Source organism: Lactuca serriola, chromosome 7 (genome assembly GCF_051521515.1).
Source record: "Lactuca serriola cultivar US96UC23 chromosome 7, Lser_US96UC23_V15, whole genome shotgun sequence".
Taxonomy (NCBI): domain Eukaryota; kingdom Viridiplantae; phylum Streptophyta; class Magnoliopsida; order Asterales; family Asteraceae; genus Lactuca; species Lactuca serriola.
In genome coordinates, this window is record NC_136414.1 from 159,492,067 (window position 1) to 159,513,050 (window position 20,984).

A 20,984-nucleotide genomic window follows, 5' to 3' on the forward strand; every position below is an offset into this window, starting at 1 on the left:
ACTTCGTATGATTTTTCTATGAATTTTCAAAAACAGTGTAGAAAGGCTGAAAATTTGTTAACAGCTTGTAATTTTTATAACACTTTGTATTATGTTGAGCAAAGTGTATAATGTCAAGTTCTAAATATTGAATGTGTTACCTTGTTAGTATATCATCATACTGAAGTATAGGCATATATGATAAGATTATTCATTTATTTGGAACAAGTACATTAAACCATAATGTGCATAGTTTATGAATTTATAACATTAAAGCATTCATAGAAGAATTTTTACATATTACAAACGTTTTGGATAAACTATAATAGGTATAGTTTATGTACCATTACCTCTTAAACTTATTTATCAAAGGTTTTCCGTTTAGTTCACGTAAATCTGTTAATGAATAAATTTGTGAGTCATTCCCTTCGGGTTACTTCCAAAGTAACCAATTTATAAGTCCTGTATTGTAACCAGAGTCTCCAGGAGGGAGAGCGTGATAGTTGTATATAGATCTATATTGGGTTTGACACCCCACACCTTGCTGCTAGCTACAGTTGGACCTGCAGGTCTACGGGTGACAAGTGTCATTTCAGTTCTACGACGCCTGAAGAACGTCGTTTTCAGGCCATCTAGGTCATAGTATGGTTATGATAGCTCACATGTGATATTAACAATCATAAGATTTACGGGTTCTAACTTTAAATTAGCGAGTTATGGCTATTTAGCTTACTGAAATTACTTTAAGTATAGAAAAATACTTGTACGCCTTCATATAAAAAAAAAGGTTTTATGCCGATTTAAAATCACTTTTATATCTTTAAGTATGACATATTGTTGTTCATTTTCGGTCCTGGTATTTAGGACTACATAACTTTTGTAAGGAAAATATTGGATTTTTCTTGGTATCATACATCTCTTTACAAAGATCGATTTTCAAACTCTTACTGTCAAAAGCTTATGAACTCACCAACCTTTGTGTTGACACTTTTCAAAACTACTTGTATTCTCAGGAATTCAGTGAAAACAGGAAACCAACAACGTTTTGAGGATGGGACGATAAATCGTCGAACAGTTCACTTTGTATCATAATGTAAATGATTTGAATCATGTAGACATATTCTTTGGTGAAACTTTTTCAGTTATATTTATGATGGTTGTATTTACTTTGAGCACTATTATACTCGTTGTTGTGATACTTTACATGAAGTCCTCCACCCCCGGACGTTTCCGCCATCCTTGGTTTGGGGGTGTGACAAGGGGGGGGGGATACAAGTAAACTACAAATGTTTTCAAAACTTAACATTAATGTATTTCAATAAATATCTGGAAAACTTATAAATATTATTACCCCTTATGTATTATGCTGAGCATAAAGGATGATTTATCAACTACAACTATATGAATTTCAGTTAAGGAAATAACGAAACTAATCAAATTATTATGGGAATAATTTGGGGTTCTTTAGTTCTTGTTTCATCACGTATTGATATGTATATAAAGTTACTAGATAAACTATGTATGATTCAGTTGATCTCCGTTTCATTTGAATGTATTGCTAGATAGTTTCATTGTATATATAACTGTTTTCACTGAATTATGTTTCATATCGTTTAGAATGTTTGATATCGTTTTAGAATTCCGTGAATACTTAGTACTAGTTTGTGATATTTGCCATTACCCTTTTGGGTTATTAGTAAATCCTCCCTGGAAGTGTAACCAGAGTCTCCTGGAGGGAGAGCGTGGAATTTGTGAATAGATCTATTCGGGACTGACAATCCCACACCTTAACTGCTAGCTACAGTTAGGCGGGCACGCCTGGGGTGACAAATTCTGGATATCGTCCGACGTCTGACAAGCATCAAGGAGGTCTCGTTGTTGTATCAGCATGGTTACCCGGCTCACAATACGTATTAATATAAGTTTATTCACGGCTTTGGTTTTGGATTTGATTTTATATCAATCTTCTATCTAAATATCTTATATCTAGTTCGGGATAGTAATCCCATGGTTTTATCAAACTATCTTATATCTAGTTCGGGATAGTAATCCCATGGTTTTATCAAACTATCTTATATCTAGTTCGAGATAGTAATCCCATGGTTTTATCAAACTATCTTGTATTTAGTCCAGGATGGTAGTCCCATGGTTTTCAGTCTATATTTTCATGTATATAAAACTATCTTGTATCTAGTCCGGGATGATAGTCCCATGGTACTCCATCTATATTTTCATGTATATCAAACTATCTTGTATCTAGTCCGGGATGATAGTCCCATGGTATTCCATCTATATTTTCATGTATATCAAACTATCTTATATGTAATACGGGATGTTAGTCCCAAGGTTTTCAAACTACTTTCCATCTACGGTTCACGTATATTATAGTATTTTATATCTAATTCGGGATAGTAATCCCATGATTCTCAATATATAGTTTTGTGTATTAAACTATACTCTGTGATATTCAATCGGTCTTGCATTTAGGAAAATATGGGATTTTCCTGGGGTAACATATAACGCGTAATTGAACTGTAATGAAAGATAACTAAACTGTTTTACATAAGAAAATATGAGATTTTCTTGGATAACAAATCTTTTCAGAAAACTAAAGGAAACTGGTACATTTTTCAGAAAACAAACATCTTATGAACTCACCAGCTTTATGCTGATTTTCAAACTGCTTGTATTCTCAGGTCCGCATTAGACAGGTACCCGAAGATCTCTTTTGGTGAAGACGGAGTGTGTAGAAGACTCGTCTCATTTTGTTCATATATATATATATATATATATATATATATATATATATATATGTATCATACTTGTACAATTTACTTTTGAAACAAATGTAAACTTTCAAATATATGTAATGTAATGGTTGTTTACTTTGATTACTATGTGCATTGGATTTGATACTCAACGTGGAGTCAACCCCGAAAATGTTTCCGCCTTTGGTTTTCGGGGTGTGACACTATCCATGCAAGCTTAGCCCATCGTAAATGAACTTGGTCCATTATATATATATATATATATATATATATATATATATATATATATATAAGAGTCCATATTTGATTAGTTTCTTTTGATCACTAAATTAAGTCTAATTGATCAATACTAATTAAATAATATGATTTCATATTAATATATTATAAATTAGAATATACTAATAAACCATAGACATACTATTCTCAAAAGACTATCCATACAAATTGTTCCGGTGAAGTGCAAACCAAATGGACAATGCTACTCTCGGGTCGAGTACATACCAATAATAGTTATGGGCTTAGACATCTAATAAACCATAGACAAACTATTCTCAAAAGACTATCCATACAAATCAAAGAGGATTTTCAATTACATCAACTTCCTTTAAATCCTTGATCCACTAAGGTTTGAACTCAGATTCTTCCCAGACTAACCTCATGTTCATTACAAATCTAGACCATTCCAGTTTCTGTTGCAACAAAATTGTCATATCACTGATGTAATTTGAACTCTTTTGTTGATATGTAGAAGAATTAAACTTTTGCCACCCGATTGAATGAGCAGATGAGTTGCAAGAAGGACCTTAAATTGGAAATCGTTATTTCTTGTTGTCTGGTCTGTTTAAATTCTTTTGATCCTCAAAATGTTAGTCATTAGGATGACTCGAATGAACCAAGAGCACAACACACATACACACACTTTCTATTTGATTCAACCCTGATTTTAGCTCCGATTCTGGTGGCCCAATCGAGTTGTGGGATGGTTTCAACTTCGATTTGATTCAATGTCATCATTTACTTTGATTTCATTAACCCTTAACCTAGAAATGATATGAAAATACAATATACATAATCGATTTTATAAACCCATAAGATTTTTTTAGATTCAGAAATGATTTTTAGTTCTACAAACAAACATAAAATTCAATTGTTCTTGAAGAGCAAACCTAAAAAATCAATTGTTTGTTTGTTTGTGTGTGTATTAAAGAGCAAACCCAGAAAATCGAATGTGTTGATGGAAATCATGGTGGTGGTGTTTTTTTCTATATTCAAAATCCCTTATTCTTCCCTTAATTGTCGGTGAAGCCAGGTATAGCAGAAGATATGGTGGTGGTGTTATGGGTTTGATTTTATATTTGGTGGTCCAACTGGGAAACTGGCGTTTGAAGGGGGGGGGGAGATAGATAGATAGAGAGAGATAGAGAGAAAGAGAGAGAGAGAGAGAGAGAGAGAGAGAGAGAGACGAATGGGCCCCATATTTGTTATTAATAAAACAATAAATGAAATAGAAAAACATAAAAAATATATCATAGGGGAATTTTAGTCTTTTCAGTTTTTCGAAGGACCAAAAAACATACAAACATGATCAAAATGACTATCAATCTAAAGAAATTGTGGTTTGGACCAAATCCGGAAAAAATACCCATCACATGAACTATTTTTGCAGTTTTGTCTAAAATATATCTAATCATATTTAATAAACTAAAAATAAATAAAAATGAAACTTGAAGGACTAAAAGTAACACATGAACTTTGATATTATTTTGGTAACGAATACTATAACACCGGTTATAATATTATTTACAATAAATTAATGTAAGAAATGGAGTGAGTTTTGAGAAACATTTACATCTTTTAGATGTAAAAATTGAGATTTGGTTCCCGTAGGATGGAGGGTATCCACCCCTATCAACCCACTTGTCACATCATATACACATAAGTTTTTTCCTCTTTCATCTCTTCCATCTTTCCCATCTCACAACACATAAAAACTTGTCGATCACATCTCTCTCGACCCATTCATTTTAAAAAAAAAGTTAAACTCTAACTAATTTAAGACAAAATACTTATAAAATAAAAATAACATTTAATTAAAAAATACACTACAATAAAACATTAAATTAAATTCTAAAGCAACAATTAAAATGAAAATAATTACTTGAAATACTACAAACCATAAACTAAAAGGAAAACCGACAAATGAAATCCAACTACAATCACTAAAAAAGAATAATGTTTTTTTTAAATATTTCATCAGGCATTGTATGAAAATCATTCATGTTAAAATTATAAGAGTTTAATGTTACAAACTTACAATTCATTATATCATTTTGAGTATCCTTTTACATATTTTTTAGTTTATTTATTCTATGTATATATTGCTTGTGTTTGTTATGATTTGGTGCAGAAGGGTATATCTTGTATAGTTTGCAGAAGTATTGGACTGATATAATGATGTGGTGAAGTTATGAAACACAGGGTATATCTTGTATAGTTTGCAGAAGTATTGGACTGATATAATGATGTGGTGAAGTTATGAAACACGTGGGTCATATCCGATCCATATTGTTGATCAGTGGCCTCGTTGACTAGTCAGATGTACAAATTAGTGATTATGTGAGAGTTGGAGGATATATGCGTTTTCATCTTCTTACTGATAACTTCTTCTTTCTCTAGTCATTAGGGTTCTTGTTCTTATGTTTAACCTTTTGTTCTTGATCATTGATTCACAAAGAGTGTAGATTAGGTGAATGATTTTGTAGCGAGGTTATTTTGTAGAGTGGAGAGAGTTTATGTAGTGAGGTTTTGGGTTGTAAGTATTCTTGAAAACCTTCTGGTTCTTAATGAATAAGAATTGTTGATGTTGTGATTTCTTGTGTTCGTGTTTCTTTTGAATTCATGTTATGACGTTTGTGATACTCATTTTTGTTGTGTTTTTTTGTTAGACACTCCGGCCTCCTGCGTATTCGTCTTGTAGGTGAAATATTATTAAACTTTTTCACTTTTTAGCTGCATATCTTTCCATTTAATAGCAATTTGATGTGTTAGAGCGATCTGAACCCACCAAGTTATTGCTGAAAATGATCAATAACTATTTGCCAAAAATATGACAATTATATTGAATAACTTGATTATTTTCGTGGCCAACGTCACTTCTTCATGTTCAGACCATCCTATGCATCTTACGACTGGCATATCATCATTTGTATAACATATTTTTGTGTTTCTAAGTTCAAAAGAATAAAAATGAAAATAAATGTTTTATAGGTTTTTCAAGTTGAATCGGAAGAGAAAAAGTAAGCAACAATTTACAATTATGCTCCCAGCGATTTTTTTGTATCTTACAACTATAGTTTCTATCACACTCCTCCGATTCACATGACATATTAGCATACTATGTTAACTTTAAAGTCATCTCATTTTCTTAATCAAAGTTCTTACCACCAGTTTCTATCACTCTCTTCCAATTCACATGACATGTTAGCATACTATGTTAATTTTAAATTCATCTCATTTTCTTTATCGAAGTCATGTCTGGAACATTATAGGTTTCTATATGTATATTTATATATACATTGAATCTCTAAATTTTTTCTTTTGTACAAATTTAATCAATAATATTTTTTATACAAACTAGAAATGTAACCCATGCTACGCATGGGATGGATGTGTTTTAGAGCTGCAAATGTTTTTTTTTTCTTTATTTATATAATTCATGTTTTTGAAGATGAAGTTTTTCTGTTAATGTAAGACAATTGATAAATTGAAAACCACATCACAATGTTACTACAAATGTAAAATTATAACTCTGAAATACTTGGAGTTTTCCCAAGATATTCTGATGATGGAGTAATGAATTTGGTACAAACCTTCATCACCGGTACCAAGTTCCCTGCAAGCTTTTTACTATTTTCACCTAAGGGGTAAAAATAGAAAGAAATCAACATTATTTGATTAACAATGATTGCAAGTATTTTTTTTCATTTAATTAAGGATGCAAAATGTACTTTCTCATCTTTACAAATATAACCTTTCATCCACCTTGAAAATGGCAATATTCATATTCTCATGCATTGCTACACTCCTTTCTTTTGAGTACCAAAAATCATACCTACCTGAAATGTTTTCACTCTTCACCAACATACCTTGGGGACAAAACCTATATCCCGTGCAATTTTGGTCAATCCTAAAAGTTGTTAGTAGAAAATAAATTTGTTTTAAAAGGATAAAGAACACGCGCCATGATTCAAAATAATGGAATAGAAATGGAATTAGAGTCTATATACTTGGATGGAATGGAATAAGCAAGGTTGCTTTGGTAGAAATGGAATAAACTTACTTAATATATATATATATATATATATATATATATATATATATATATATATATATATATATTTTAAAGTTAAAGATAATATAAGCTTACTAACCCAAATAAGGTATAACAAAAATAAGAGTGAGCTACAAATTTGGTACCTATGGCTATACTACAGTTAAAATTGCAAGTTCAGCCCACATTTAAGGATGACATCGAGACAATTTTATAATTTGGAAGGAATTGGAAATTTTAATTAAGCATAAGGACCAAATTTGTAATTTATTCTAAAATTCATGAGTAAGTTATTTTTAATAAACAAAATAGTAACTTAATTAAAATAGTAAAAGAAATTCTAAGGGTACGTGTCATTGAAATTTTCATTATAAAAATACGTTACATTGCACTTTTTCCTTCCATTTCATGTTGGAAGAAATGAGAATTAATAAACTGAAAGGAAGGAATGGAGCATTCCTGGGATTAATGAACATGTTTATATGATTTCAATGGAATGAGCAAACCCTCCCTTCCGTTGAAACGGCTTCTAAATCTAAGAAAATTAGCACAGCAGCAATCTTGACACCCAAATATTAGACAACAGTTTTCTCATCCAACATGCCAGAGAACAAATTGGCTGCTAAAAACAAACCTTTTAAGGATAACATAACAAACTTGTTAAAATTTTAGAAAACCTGACACAAATACCTGAGAAAAAAAGCATACATCTATAAAATATTTCTTGCTTCTTGCTTTCAAAAGACTGTTTGAGGGAGATGGGGGGTCAATTTTTAATAGGGAATAGCTCTGCAAGCTGCAAAAAGAAAATGAAAACATAAAAATCAACATGTTGACATCATAAAATCCTGAAATAATTATACCGATATAATAAGAATCTAGGTCAATAGAGCATAAATCATAAATCAATGACTTCAACATAAATCAGATACATAACTCCAAAATACATATCAAATACATACCGACGATGTCAATAGCGTAAGTCTGAAGAGTGCGGTTGAATTATGATCGATGAATTTGATCAGAACTTGCAGAGGAACCCACCGACAAAAAAAGTTGTATTAGAATGCTTCAAATTCAATGAATTGAGACAATAAGCATCTAGCCAGGAGGATTAAAAAAACAGGTAAAATAAATAAAATGAATCGACTTCTTGAAAATGTTGAAAATCACCAAATTGGAACCCCGACCTCAAATTAAAATCTGACAACCTGGAACATGAAGGACAGTAACGGCGGCAACAAATGTTTGAGGGTATCTAAATTCTTAGTCAAAGAAGAAGCAGAAAGATCGGTGGTTGATATGGATAACAGAAAAAGATAACCCACCTAGGGTTTGGAAGTGAGACAGGGAAGTCGATCGAAAAAAGAAGTGAGCTTCACCAATTCCAGAAGTAGGAATTAAGCGGCTTCATCTCGTTTCCAGAAAAATGAACGATTAGCTTGAAGCAGGAAAAATTCGTTTGGTGGTAGCAATAGATGATTTTGTGGGTTCGTCAGTCGGGAATTTTGAGGTTTTCTTCTCAACCTGTACCGGCACAGCTTTGAGCGATTAGGGACGATCTGCCTCTTTTTGATCTGCTCTGCTTTTCGCCCCTCAATCAGTCGATTGTAAGTGTTGTTGGACCGCGAGAGGTAGTATTGGAGACTTTGTGATCGGGTGAGAGATGGTCTGTAGGAATTGTTCCATCTTGTAAACGATTGAATGTTCAAATAGATGGTGATTGAAAAAAATTAGGGTTTGTGAGACTTTGTTGCGATCGGAATGAACAACGGGATGGGGAATGCAGTTGCAGATGCCCGCTTGGCCGGAACAGCCATAAGAAACAGGTGCATCAAACAGAAACGATAATGTAAAAAAAAACATAAAGAAAATATAGAAGCCTAACGTAGAGAAATTACTTGGGGAAGAAAATAACGAACAAAGAACGCGGAAGAAAGAGAGAGTACCACGTGGAAAATGAAGGGCAGGGAAAAAGACACGTATAATCTACAATGATTCGTCAGCAACCGGCGGATGAAAAATAAAAAACAAATAAAAAACGAAGCAAATATTGTGTAGCAAACAAGACAACTTTTTAAATAAAGAAAGACAACAACAAGATAATAGAAGGGGAAGATTTGTCAAAAAATAAAGAAAATATACTGTAGCTAACAACAGACAATTTTAATATATATATATATATATATATATATATATATATATATATATATATATATATATATATATATATAATTTAACCTCAATTTTTTTTCATGCACATTTTACAATAATTATTACATAATTTGTTCAAAGATATTATTTCCAAGTATATATATATTTACGTATTCAAAGAATAAACATATATTTACATATAAATCTAGTATTTTTTACAAATAAATATGTTTTTATATATACATATTTTGACATATAATCTGTATTTTTACATTTAAATCTTAATTGTCAAAGGGAGTATCCATAATAATTGTCAAAAGGTAAATCTTAATTTTGATTTTTAATTTTGAATATTTTGTTGACTATGTACATGTAACATCTTCTATCCGTTGATTTAGGTAACAAATATTAAAAGGTGAGTTAAAAACCTACTTTATACCCTCCAAAAAAAGTTTTAGTAGGGCTGACAATTTTCAACACGACACGCGACACAACCCGCGACACAACACGAAATAAATGGGTTTGAGTTGAGTTTTTCAACCCGCCAACTCACCAAGCCGTTTATTAAACAGGTCATATATGAGTTTCTCAAAAAATAAACGGGTTGACCCGCCAACCCGTTTATATTCTTAATAAAAAAATTATTTTATTTTTAAATGTATTTATGTATCAAGTATTCATATTTAATTAGTATTATATAATATATATCATTTATTCATAGACCATTTGACTGTTTTGACATTATGATTCGTGGTGGATGGTCTAAGGTCATAAGCCGTAACCTATAAGGCTAAGTCTGTAACATGTTTCTATGAATCTTTTTAATTTTCATTTGGATGTTTAAGACTTAAATATCTAAAATTCGGACCCACGAACCCGCCAACTTGTGAACCCGTATAAATAAATGGGTTGGTGGGTCATATATGGGTTTATGTTCCAAACCCGCTAACCCGTGACCCGCCAACTCGTGACCTGTATATTTAAATAGGTCGTGTTTGGGTTGGCATATTTTGACCCTCCAACCCGCGACACGCCAACCCGAACACGACACGATTGCCAGGCCTAAGTTCTAGAACTGAATACTTAATTATAATAATATAATAATATCAAATGCAATAGAAAAATCATACTCCGATATTATTTATTTTTCTTAAAGATTAAATATAAGTCACGTGAAAAAGACAATAACATGTTTCCCTACAACAAAAGACCCTTATGCCAACGACATTTACTACCCATATGCTGACGACATGTTGTCGGGAAAGCCTATAATGACGACAAGTCGTCGGTGGAAGTGGAAAAAGTCGTCAAGATAGGCCCCCCATTACCGACGACAAGTTGTCAGAAAAGGGTCGTCGGAAATGATTTCCGAGGAAAAAATTATTATTTACTTTACAGACGACTTGTCGTCAGTATAGAAGCAATTTATACTGACAACATGTCGACGGGACACATTGACCTATTGTGATAACATGTCGTCGGGATAAGTATGTAACAATTTTTCCATTTGAGGTATAGCGATGACTTGTCGTCGGTATAGGTCAAAACCGTTTTTTATATGTAGTTAGGACTTATGCCAATGACATTTCGTCGGTATATCCTATTTTTTTAAAAAAAAATTATATAGATTTTGTTATATATACACAACCTATTTTTTTTAAACAAATCCAGACAATATGTAGCATAATGTCAAACACTAAATAAGTATAACAAACCATCATAATTCAAATTCAAGACTTAATGTCTACTACATACCAAAATAACAAAAAAATAAAATAAAAATACAAGTCTTCAACAAACATTGTTCAAAATAATATGAAAGATTAATCACCACAATTTTCATCCATCTCCTCGGCTTTGTTGGTTGGTTCGGGGGTATTTTATGGAACATATTGGGATTGAATTGAAATTGTGGAATTTTGAAAGTTAGGAATTACGGTCCTGAATGGGTTATTATACCATTGTTGCATTTGTTGCAAGTATTGTTGCATTTATTAGGTTAATGCAACAAATTGGATATTATCCATATTTTGAGATTGACATTTAAAAGATTTGGAAGGAGGTTGATTTGAAATTAAATGATTGTTGGTTTTTGGTTTCCTTCCAACTTCACGAGTATGTCTATGTCTCTCACTAAGGGCACGAGTAAGACAATGAGACTCATTTACATGCTCGCCCTCCCGACCTCTTCTTGCATCTTTGTATACTTTGCTTGAATCTTTTCGTAAAATACAGAAAACAATATACATACATTAATTAATACAAATAACTAAACTTAAACACTAAAATAAAAATAATATACCTTAAAAAACTATAAAAACAACAACATATTTAACAACATATTAACTTTGTTTATTACTTACCCAATCTTTTTTTGCTTACGATGTACACCAGCTCCGACCTTCCTTGAAGCACATATGTCTCCAACCCTCAATATGTGGCGGACTTAGTCCTTGTTCAAGCTATAATACCCGAAATCAACGAACCTTAATCAGAAAACATGAGCAAAATCAGTTTCATAAAATTATACACAGAATTGGTTTCATACAAACATACAAAGCATCTAAACATCACCAAAAATAGATTTCTAACCAAAATTAGAAAAAAAAAAAAACAAAAATCGGGATTGGAAATCATTGAACTTACCTTCGGTGTAGGGATAGACGATGGTGGTCGGTGATGGTTGGTCCGGTGATGATGAATGGTTCAGAAAAACCCCAAATGTGAAATCAGAAACAAAGAAGAAAATAGGTGAAATCAGAAACAAAGAAGAAAAGAAGGACCAATAAACATACCTGATCGTCACCGATGAAGGGGAGTGGCCAGAGCGGTTACCGAATTTTTTTTGCAAAATTAAACCCAAAATCCTCAAAAACAACAAAAATCTTCCTAAAACATTATAAATCAAGAAAACATGAAGGAATGAAGAAGTGACCGGTTAAAAAACGATGGAATGCGTTGGAGTCGAAAGTTTGTCGAGAGATCATATGGATTAATGTGGCGTCTATGAATGGTATCGATTAGGGTAGCTGAAGAAGATGAAACCATATGCTGATGACATGTCGTCGACACAGGGTTAATGAATACGACGTTATTTGGTTTTTTTCCTGTTTAATCTAAAAAATATTAATAAACGGGTACCGATGACAAGTCGTCTAGATAGTGGTTGAAAAAAACGACTTTGTTTCACTTTTATTTGCAACACTACAAATAAAAAATAGTAATTATTTTTATAAAATCTATACCGACGACGTGTTGTCAGTATAAATTTTCACAAACCTGATATTTTTTATTATTATTTCCAAGTGCTACCTACCCTGGCAACATGTCGTCGCTAGAAAAGGTGAAGTCAATGACACTTGGTCAACCCTATGCCAATGATATGTCGTCAGTATAGTCTGGCTTTTACTGATGACTTGTGTCGTCGGCACAAAGGTATTTTCTTGAAGTGTTTCTAGTCAACCACATAGATCTAGAAAATAATTTAATCATAATAGAGATTCTAATCACAATAGGTGAAAATGGTATGATCTTTATTCGATGGGTTCGCATATACCCACTACAAGAATTAAAGACATTAGCGGCGACTCTAACAATAGGCACCGCTAATAATGGTTATCGTCGCTAATGTCTTTAAACCACGATCCGCCTTAAGATGATATGGTAAACCCTATCTGATGACTAAGCTAACTTTTAGTGGCAATTTTTTTCGCTGCTTATAAACTCTTTTCTTGTAGTGATCATAAACCAACCAATCCTATAACTAATTTCATTATGGTTAATTCATGATTTAACTAAAATATATTAAGATTAAGGATAGTTAGGGGTTGTTTGTTTGCCTCTTAATTGGAAAATTAAGAGGCAATCTCTTAATTTTTCAGATTCAGTGTGTTTGGTAGCATCTGAATAAAACCTTCTTAATTTATAAAAATCCTCTTAATTTTTCAGATGTAAAACCATGTCTGAATTAAAAAAAACGACGTGTATTCCTTTTTGCCCCTTATAACATTTCAGGAACCATCTTCATTTCTCTCTACTCCATCAACGACACCACCCCTTCTCCCTCCCGCTCCATCTCCAATCTGCAACCTTCCGTCGGTCTCCCTCCGCCGCCGACACCAGCCCCGCCAGAGACGCCGGCGCCGACGCTGACGTCGACAGCCCCGACAGCGACTCCGATACCACCGCCCCTTCACCCTCCCACCGGTTCTAGGTAAGGTTTTTTCTTTCTTGCCCTAAAAATCGATTATCTATTCATAGATGGTTGTTATTTAGTTTTTTTTTTTCCTGAAATCAGAAGCCCTAAAACTCGATTTTTAAATCTGGAGATGTTTTTTCTGAAGTTGTGTTCTTCCTTCAGATTTCTCCGGGTTTTTGGTTGATTGATCGAGTTTAGAGGGGTTTTTTCTGGAGTTGTGCATAGGTTTTGAATGTGGGTGTTTCATTTATGTACTTCAATTGTAAAGATGTTGGTGTCACTTTTGGAATGTGAATTAACTGGACTTATACAAAGTTCAGGGATTTCTTTTTCTAATCCCTTTTGTTTTATAATGATCAATTCAGTTTTGATATCGATGAAAATACTTCCATTAATGATTGTATATATTTCCATTGAGCTTATTTGTTTTGTTGTTGAATTATCAATTGCAGGTTGAAATGTTGGAAAGAAAATTGAGAGGCTATCAAAGGGCATGTTTCATGTAATGATGGAGAAAGAGTATGAATAATTTTGTTTAGCTTGAACATTTGTTGTTTTTCATAATCACTTTTCTTTTTCTAATAGATTTGCTGATCACACCAAGGTATTTTGTATGTTTTCATGGATTTGAAAGAATTTATGTTGTATTTTGGATTTATGTTTAATTTGGATTTTGTATGGTGTTAAATATAAGAAATAACAATGTATTTTTATTGATTTCTCTATTATAGAATCATTAATTTCACCTTTTCCTATTAGAGAATTGTATTTTATAAACATAAACATTAAATTCAACAAAAAAAATACAAAGGGTAAAATGGTCATTTTTGTAATTCAGCATAGCAATTCAGAGGTTCCAACCAAACAACTTATTAAAAATTCAGATCTTAAAAATTCAGACCCTCTTAGAAATTCAGACCTCTTAAAAATTCAGAGCTTAAAAGTTCAGATCCTGCCAAACAGCCCCTTATTATCTTTATCTTTTCTATAGTTATCTTTATTTATCTTATAGTTATCTTGTTTAAATGTTTACTGGATTCTACGATTTCAGTTTAGTGTTCAGATCCTATGTAATCTCCTTTATAAATCGATTGTTGAATAATGAAAAACACATTTTCACTTCTCTAAATTTATTATGGTATCAGGGAAAAGTCTGGGAACTCAAACCTAGCTTTGTTTGAACGATGGCTGTTGGTGAAGGATCGACACCACCACCACCAACAGGGAAGACAATCGATGTATCATGACCTTATTTTCTCACTTCTGCTGATCACCCTGGATTAAACTTTGTTGGAGAGAATCTTCTCCAAGACGGTAACTACAGTGATTGGAAGAATGAGATGATGAATGCCTTGTTTGCCAAGAACAAGGTTGAATTCATTAACAACTCCCTTCCCATGCCAGAAGAAGGATCTGCATATTTGATGAATTGGAAAAGATGTAATGCCATAGTAAGAGGTTGGCTTGTTAGCGCTATAGAAAAGGAGATTAAGAGCAATGTAAAATACGCTGCTACTGCTCGTGATATTTGGTTGGACCTTGAAGAAAGATTTGGAAGAGAGAATGCTCCAAGAGCATATGAACTAAGAAGGACGATAACCACAATCCGCCAAGAAAATATGACGGTATCAGGGTATTACACAAAGCTGAGAGGAATTTGGGATGAAGTACAATCAGTTAACCCGTTACCAGCATGCACCTGCCAAGGTTGCAAGTGTGAATTCACAAAAGAGATTGCAAGATCAAGGGAAAAGGAGTGCTTGTATGACTTTTTGATGGGACTCAATGAAGAATATGGTGGCCTAAGGACACAAATTCTGAGTATTGATCCTCTACCAACACTAAACAATGCATACCATCTACCGAGTCAGGATGAACAACAAAAAAAGATTGGCGCTTCTCGAAGTGTAATGGGAGAAGTTGCTGCTTTCTACACCAACAAAACAGCTCCAAAATTTGGGGTCAAAGGAAACTCTTCAAGTAATCTGAACAAGAAGGAAGAAAGAAGCAAGAATGGAAAGAATGAGGATAAATGGTGTTCACATTGCCATAAAACTGGACACACACTTGATGGATGTTTTGAATTAATAGGTTATCCTGATTGGTGGTTCGCCAAGTCCACAACATGCAAGAATCAATCAGATAAGAATCGACAACAACAACCACGAGCTGCTATTGTTACTGGAGAAACCTCACAACAATTGTCGGTTCTTGCTAAAGAAGACTATGAAAAGCTTCTTCAACTTCTAAAAACAACAAAACTAAGTGAGCAAAAGATTAATCCCACAGCCAACATGATTGGTAAGGTCAAAAGGCTAGACAATTGGATCATTGATTTGGGTGCCAGCGACCATATAACTCATCTTACAAAGTGGTAAAAAACCATGAATAATAAGAGAAACAACTCTTCTGTTTCCATACCTAATGGAAAGCTAGTAACAGTCAAAGGGATTGGTGGTATACAAATATCACCAGATCTCAAATTAAAAAAATGTGTTGAATGTACCAAATTTCAACTGCAATTTACTTTCAGTTAGCAAAATAACTCGTGATTTAGGTTTCTCATTAACGTTTTTGCCCGACCTATGTTACATACAGGACTTACATTCGAAGAACCTGATTGGGATGGGTAAGGAGCGTGATGGGCTTTACTACTTAGAGTCGATGGAAAAGAAGAAAGTTGCAATGGCGGTTCTAAGAAAATATGATGTTTGGCATAGAAGAATTGGTCATAATTCAGAGGGAGTACTTCGTAAGATACAACAAATAGGAGATGTAGGTACTTGCAGTCAATTTTGTGATTCTTGTATACGAGCAAAGCAAACTAGAATTCCTTTTCCAATAAGTTTTTCAAAAACAAAAGAATGTTTTGATTTAATACATGTTGATATATGGGGTAGATATAAACATGCTTCTCTTGATGGTGCACATTATTTTTTTTTTTTATCAATAGTCGATGATTATAGTCGTGGAGTGTGGGTGTATTTGATGAAAAATAAGTCTGATGCTGCTCAGCTACTAGTCATGTTTTATAAGTTGATAGTAACACAATTTAACAAGAACATCAAAAGAATAAGAACGGATAATGGATCAGAATTTAAGTCTAGTTTCATGCTTGAGTTTTACAAGGACAAAGGCATACTACTAGAAACCTCATGTCCATACACGCCACAACAAAATGGCGTTGTAGAGAGAAAGCACAGACATTTATCAGAAATGGGAAGAGTATTGCGATTCCAAGCCTCACTTCCAATAGAATTTTGGGGTGATTGTATACTAACTGCAACATATATAATAAACAAGTTTCCCACTCCAGTCCTAGAAAATAAAACTCCACATGAAATAATTCTTGGGAAATCGCCCACATATGAACACCTACGGGTCTTTGGCTGCTTAGCTTACGCACATAACGCATTGGGAAAATACGATAAATTTGGTGACAGAGGGAGACCTTGCATTTTCATAGGGTATCAAATGGGTCAAAAAGGGTACAAATTCTATGACTTGAAAGATCAAAGAATACATGTTACTCGTAGTGTCACTTTCATTGAGAGTAGGTTTCCTTTTGGAGAAAACTATGAAGGACATATGGTGATAGCAAATAATCACCTGGTTGATGCGTTGGATAATATATAAGAAGATGTTGAAGTTCCAGTTGAAAAATTAGACGGGAACAATGAGATAAGTGACAGTGATAACCCTCAAATCGCTGAACCACAACCATTAAATTCCACTACACCTACCACCACTAGCAATAATAACACAAAAGTGCAAACAGACCAAGAAACGGGAATCAGACATGGCACTCACATACGGTCAAAGCCCAAACATTTGGAAGACTTCGTGATCGAGTTACCACCATCACTTGATAGCTCTACACTCATCTCCTCTTTAGGTTCTTCAGCATCTGCTAACAATCTGGTATATCCTCTCTCTCAATTTATTTCTTATGATAAATTTTCAAAAACACATCGAGCGTTCTTAGCAACAATAACTTCAAACAATGAACCAAGAGATTTCTCTCAAGCCATGAAAGATCCAAGATGGATAGAGGCAATGAAAAAGGAGATTACTGCACTTGAAAAAAATGGTATTTGGTCCTTAATGGAACTTCCAAAGGGAAAGAAAGCCATTGACTCAAAATGGGTTTATAAGATTAAATATAAACCTAATGGAGAAGTAGAAAGGTTCAAAGCTCGATTGGTAGCAAAAGGATACACTCAAATAGAAGGTATCGATTTTCATGAAACTTTTTCCCCAGTAGCTAAGCTCGTGACTATTAGATGTGCTTTGGCTGTTGCTGCAAAGAAAGAATGGGAAGTACACCAGATGGACGTAAATAATGCCTTCTTGCATGGTGATCTAGAAAAAAGATGTTTACATGAAGGTGCCTCAAGGTTTTCGTGAAAAGGTTGAAAATCGGGTATGTAAATTACACAAGTCTATCTATGGTCTTCGTCAAGCTTCAAGGAATTGGTACCAAAAGTTTACCAAAGTTCTTGTGGAAATAGGCTTTCTACAAAGCAACGCAGACCATTCTATGTTCATATTTAGGATGTGTTCTGTTCACATTGTTGCCCTCATTTATGTTGATGACATCCTGTTAATGGGAAATGACATCAATAAAATAAATGAGGTGAAAAAACATTTGCATAACAGGTTTAGCATTAAAGATTTAGGTCCTCTCAAATATTTTCTTGGTATTGAAGTTGCTCGGTCAAATGAAGGATTTGTGATAAGTCAAAGAAAATACACCCTTGACATTCTAGAAGATTGTGGTGTTTCTGCAAGCAAGCCTAGTAATTTTACGATGGAACAAAATGTTAAGCTAAGAAAAGATGATGAAAGCCCAGAAGTTGATGTCTCACGTTATAGAAGATTAGTGGGACGTCTACTTTACCTCACATTTACTCGACTTGATATAACATTTGCAGTGAACCAACTAAGTCAATTCTTGAGCAACCCTAGAAAATCACATATGGATGCTGCTCACAGAGTTCTACGGTATTTGAAAGGTACACCAGGTCAAGGTGTATATCTTCCTTCAGCTGGTTCTTTAGATCTTGTGGCCTATTGTGATGCTAGTTGGTTAAGCTGTCTAACTACTAGAAGGTCATGCACGGGATATTTCATTACTCTTGGAGGATCACCAATTTCCTAGAGAACGAAAAAACAAACACTAGTGTCTAGATCTTCAGCGGAAGCAGAATATAGGTCGATGACAAGTACTATATGTGAAGTTTTATGGCTCAGGTGGCTTCTTCAAGATTTGGATGCTGTGCAAAGTGGCTCAACTCCTCTTATGTGTGACAATGAAGCAGCTAGACACATTACAACTAATCCAGTTTATCACGAACAAACAAAACACGTTGAGATTGACTGTTATTTTGTGCGAGAAAGAGTAAACAGTGGGGAGATTAAAACTTTTGTTGTATGTTCTGATTTTCAGGTTGCAAATATTTTCACTAAGGCTCTTGGTGCAGATCAGTTCAAATTTCTACGTGGCAAGTTGGGTGTTCGTGACTTACACACTCCAACTTGAGAGGGAGTATTAAGATTAAGGATAATTATTATCTTTATCTTTTCTATAGTTATCTTTATTTATCTTATAGTTATCCTGTTTAAATGTTTATTGGATTCTAGGATTTCAGTTTAGTGTTCAGATCCTATATAATCTCCTTTGTAAATCGATTGTTGAATAATGAAAAACACGTTTTCACTTCTCTAAATTTATTAAAATATAGTAGTATAATCTAGTTCTAATCGATGTATAAGTTTTATCTTAGAGAGTGTTTGAATGTTCATCTAAACAAAAAATAAAAATAAAAATATATGGATATAGAAAAAGACATTTTAAAACAATTTTTTGTTTAATCTTTGAAAAATGATTTCAAGAAGTCAGAATTTTTAACCTTTCAAAACAACTTGGACTTATTATGTTTACAAATAGATAAAAGACAAAATTAAACAAAACACTTTATAACTGAATGAACTTTTAACTTTTATAACTATAAAAACTAATCCAAACATTAATTTTTTTTTTCTATATTCATAAGTGAATAAACACATTTTAAAAAAAATCATTTTCCCATGTTTATAAAAATGCTTTTTAACTTTAAAATGAAATCTAACACACTCTTAGTTAACAAACCTATTAACACGATTTAAATAACTGAGCATAGAAACATTTTTACATTAGTAAACAAAACGAATGACACAAACATACTATTTTCACATTCATATATAAAAGACGTTTTACATCGATATTATATGAATAAGTAAGCTAATAAAACCAGCTAGAAACAACAATAAAAAACTGAATCCTAAACACGAGCTATGATAAGATTCATACTAAAACAATATAATACATATGATAGAAGTACTCACTAACATAAGGTTTGTGAGTTAAATATATATAACACTCTCATGAATCAAAGTAAATACTTTAGTAATTAATCAAGATTGATCAATGTGATCATTCACGCTCAAAGGGTCCATTGGGGTCGACTTGCTTACACAACCCTAAATACGTCAAGAACAGAACCCTATCTTTGGCTCCGGTTCGATGATTCTTAGTATGCTTACAAAAGTACTTCAACTGCTCCAAAGTACAACACCCAAGCATCTGTCCAAGAAGCAAGAACAGCCAGTTAATCTCTTTCTTCTTTTCCGCCATCACCGGCTTCATAACATTATCTTGACCACAGTGATTGCACTTTGGTAGAACCGGATTCATCCATGTCGCCGGAGCTCTTTCACGGAACTTGTATTTGTTCTCCGCAACATAACATGCAATGTCATGAAACTTTTGTTTCAAATCGTATTCGATCTTGTACTGCCTGTCACATCGCTTGCAGTGCATGTCGCCGGAGATGACGTTGATGCCGGCGTCCGTCAGGTGTTTGATGCTGTGGACAGTGGCACGGTGGTTGGTTGCCCATGGGAACGGCGGCGGGATAGTTGGTGATTTACCATGACGTGGAGCTTGTCTTCCATTTCTACGGGTGCGGGGTGCGGCGGCTGGTGGAACTACCGGCAGCGGCAGTGAAATAGTGTAGTTTAGTGGGTCGATTTCAAGGTGAGAAGTAGTTTGTGTTGCCTCCATTGATATTGCTTTAGAAGAACGTTTGAAAGCCCTAGCAGATGGATCGATTTCAAGGCGGGAAGTAGCTTGTGTTGCCTCCATTGATATTGCTTTAGAAGAGCGTTTGAAAGCCATAGCAGATGGATCGATTTCAAGGCGGGAAGTAGCTTGTGTTGCCTCCATTGATATAGCTTTAGAAGAACATTTGAAACCCCTAGCAGATGGATCGATTTCAAGGCGGGAAGTAGCTGGTGTGGCCTCCATGATATTGCTTTAGCAGAACATGCATTTGAAAACCCTAGTAGATTAAATAGGAACAAATGAGAAAAATAAGGGATTATATACAAATATTTCGAATTTCAAATTTCAAATTATTTATCTTATCTCTATCTTCTTATGTATTCTTAATTAAAATCTAACTAATCTAGATATGTTTTATCTAAATGGTTTAATTACTAAATTTTTGAAACC

The 20,984-nt window shown here is 33.6% G+C and overlaps 2 protein-coding genes and 1 long non-coding RNA gene across 3 annotated transcripts; 1 reads left to right on the forward strand and 2 right to left on the reverse strand.

Moving 5' to 3' along the window:
- Window positions 1–7,403: 7,403 nt before the first annotated feature.
- LOC145064812 (uncharacterized) lies at window positions 7,404–8,996 on the reverse strand. The gene is made up of 2 exons (XR_013688093.1): window positions 8,040–8,996; window positions 7,404–7,873 (listed from the first exon to the last, which is right to left on the reverse strand). It is a non-coding gene; the product is annotated as an uncharacterized LOC145064812 (long non-coding RNA).
- Window positions 8,997–14,769: 5,773 nt separating this feature from the next.
- Window positions 14,770–15,807, forward strand: LOC145064493 (uncharacterized). Its single transcript, XM_079011934.1, has one exon. The coding sequence runs from the start codon at window positions 14,770–14,772 to the stop codon at window positions 15,805–15,807; it is 1,038 nt and encodes a 345-aa protein (XP_078868060.1).
- A 4,097-nt stretch (window positions 15,808–19,904) lies between these two features.
- LOC145064494 (uncharacterized) lies at window positions 19,905–20,777 on the reverse strand. The gene has a single exon (XM_079011935.1). It carries the CDS (start codon window positions 20,775–20,777, stop codon window positions 19,905–19,907), a length of 873 nt encoding a protein of 290 aa, XP_078868061.1.
- Between the last annotated feature and the right edge of the window lie 207 nt (window positions 20,778–20,984).

Bases quoted from the DNA above. Each gene is read 5' to 3' on its own strand.
- LOC145064493 (XM_079011934.1), top strand. From the start codon at position 14,770: ATGATGAATGCCTTGTTTGCCAAGAACAAGGTTGAATTCATTAACAAC.
- LOC145064494 (XM_079011935.1), bottom strand. From the start codon at position 20,777: ATGGAGGCCACACCAGCTACTTCCCGCCTTGAAATCGATCCATCTGCT.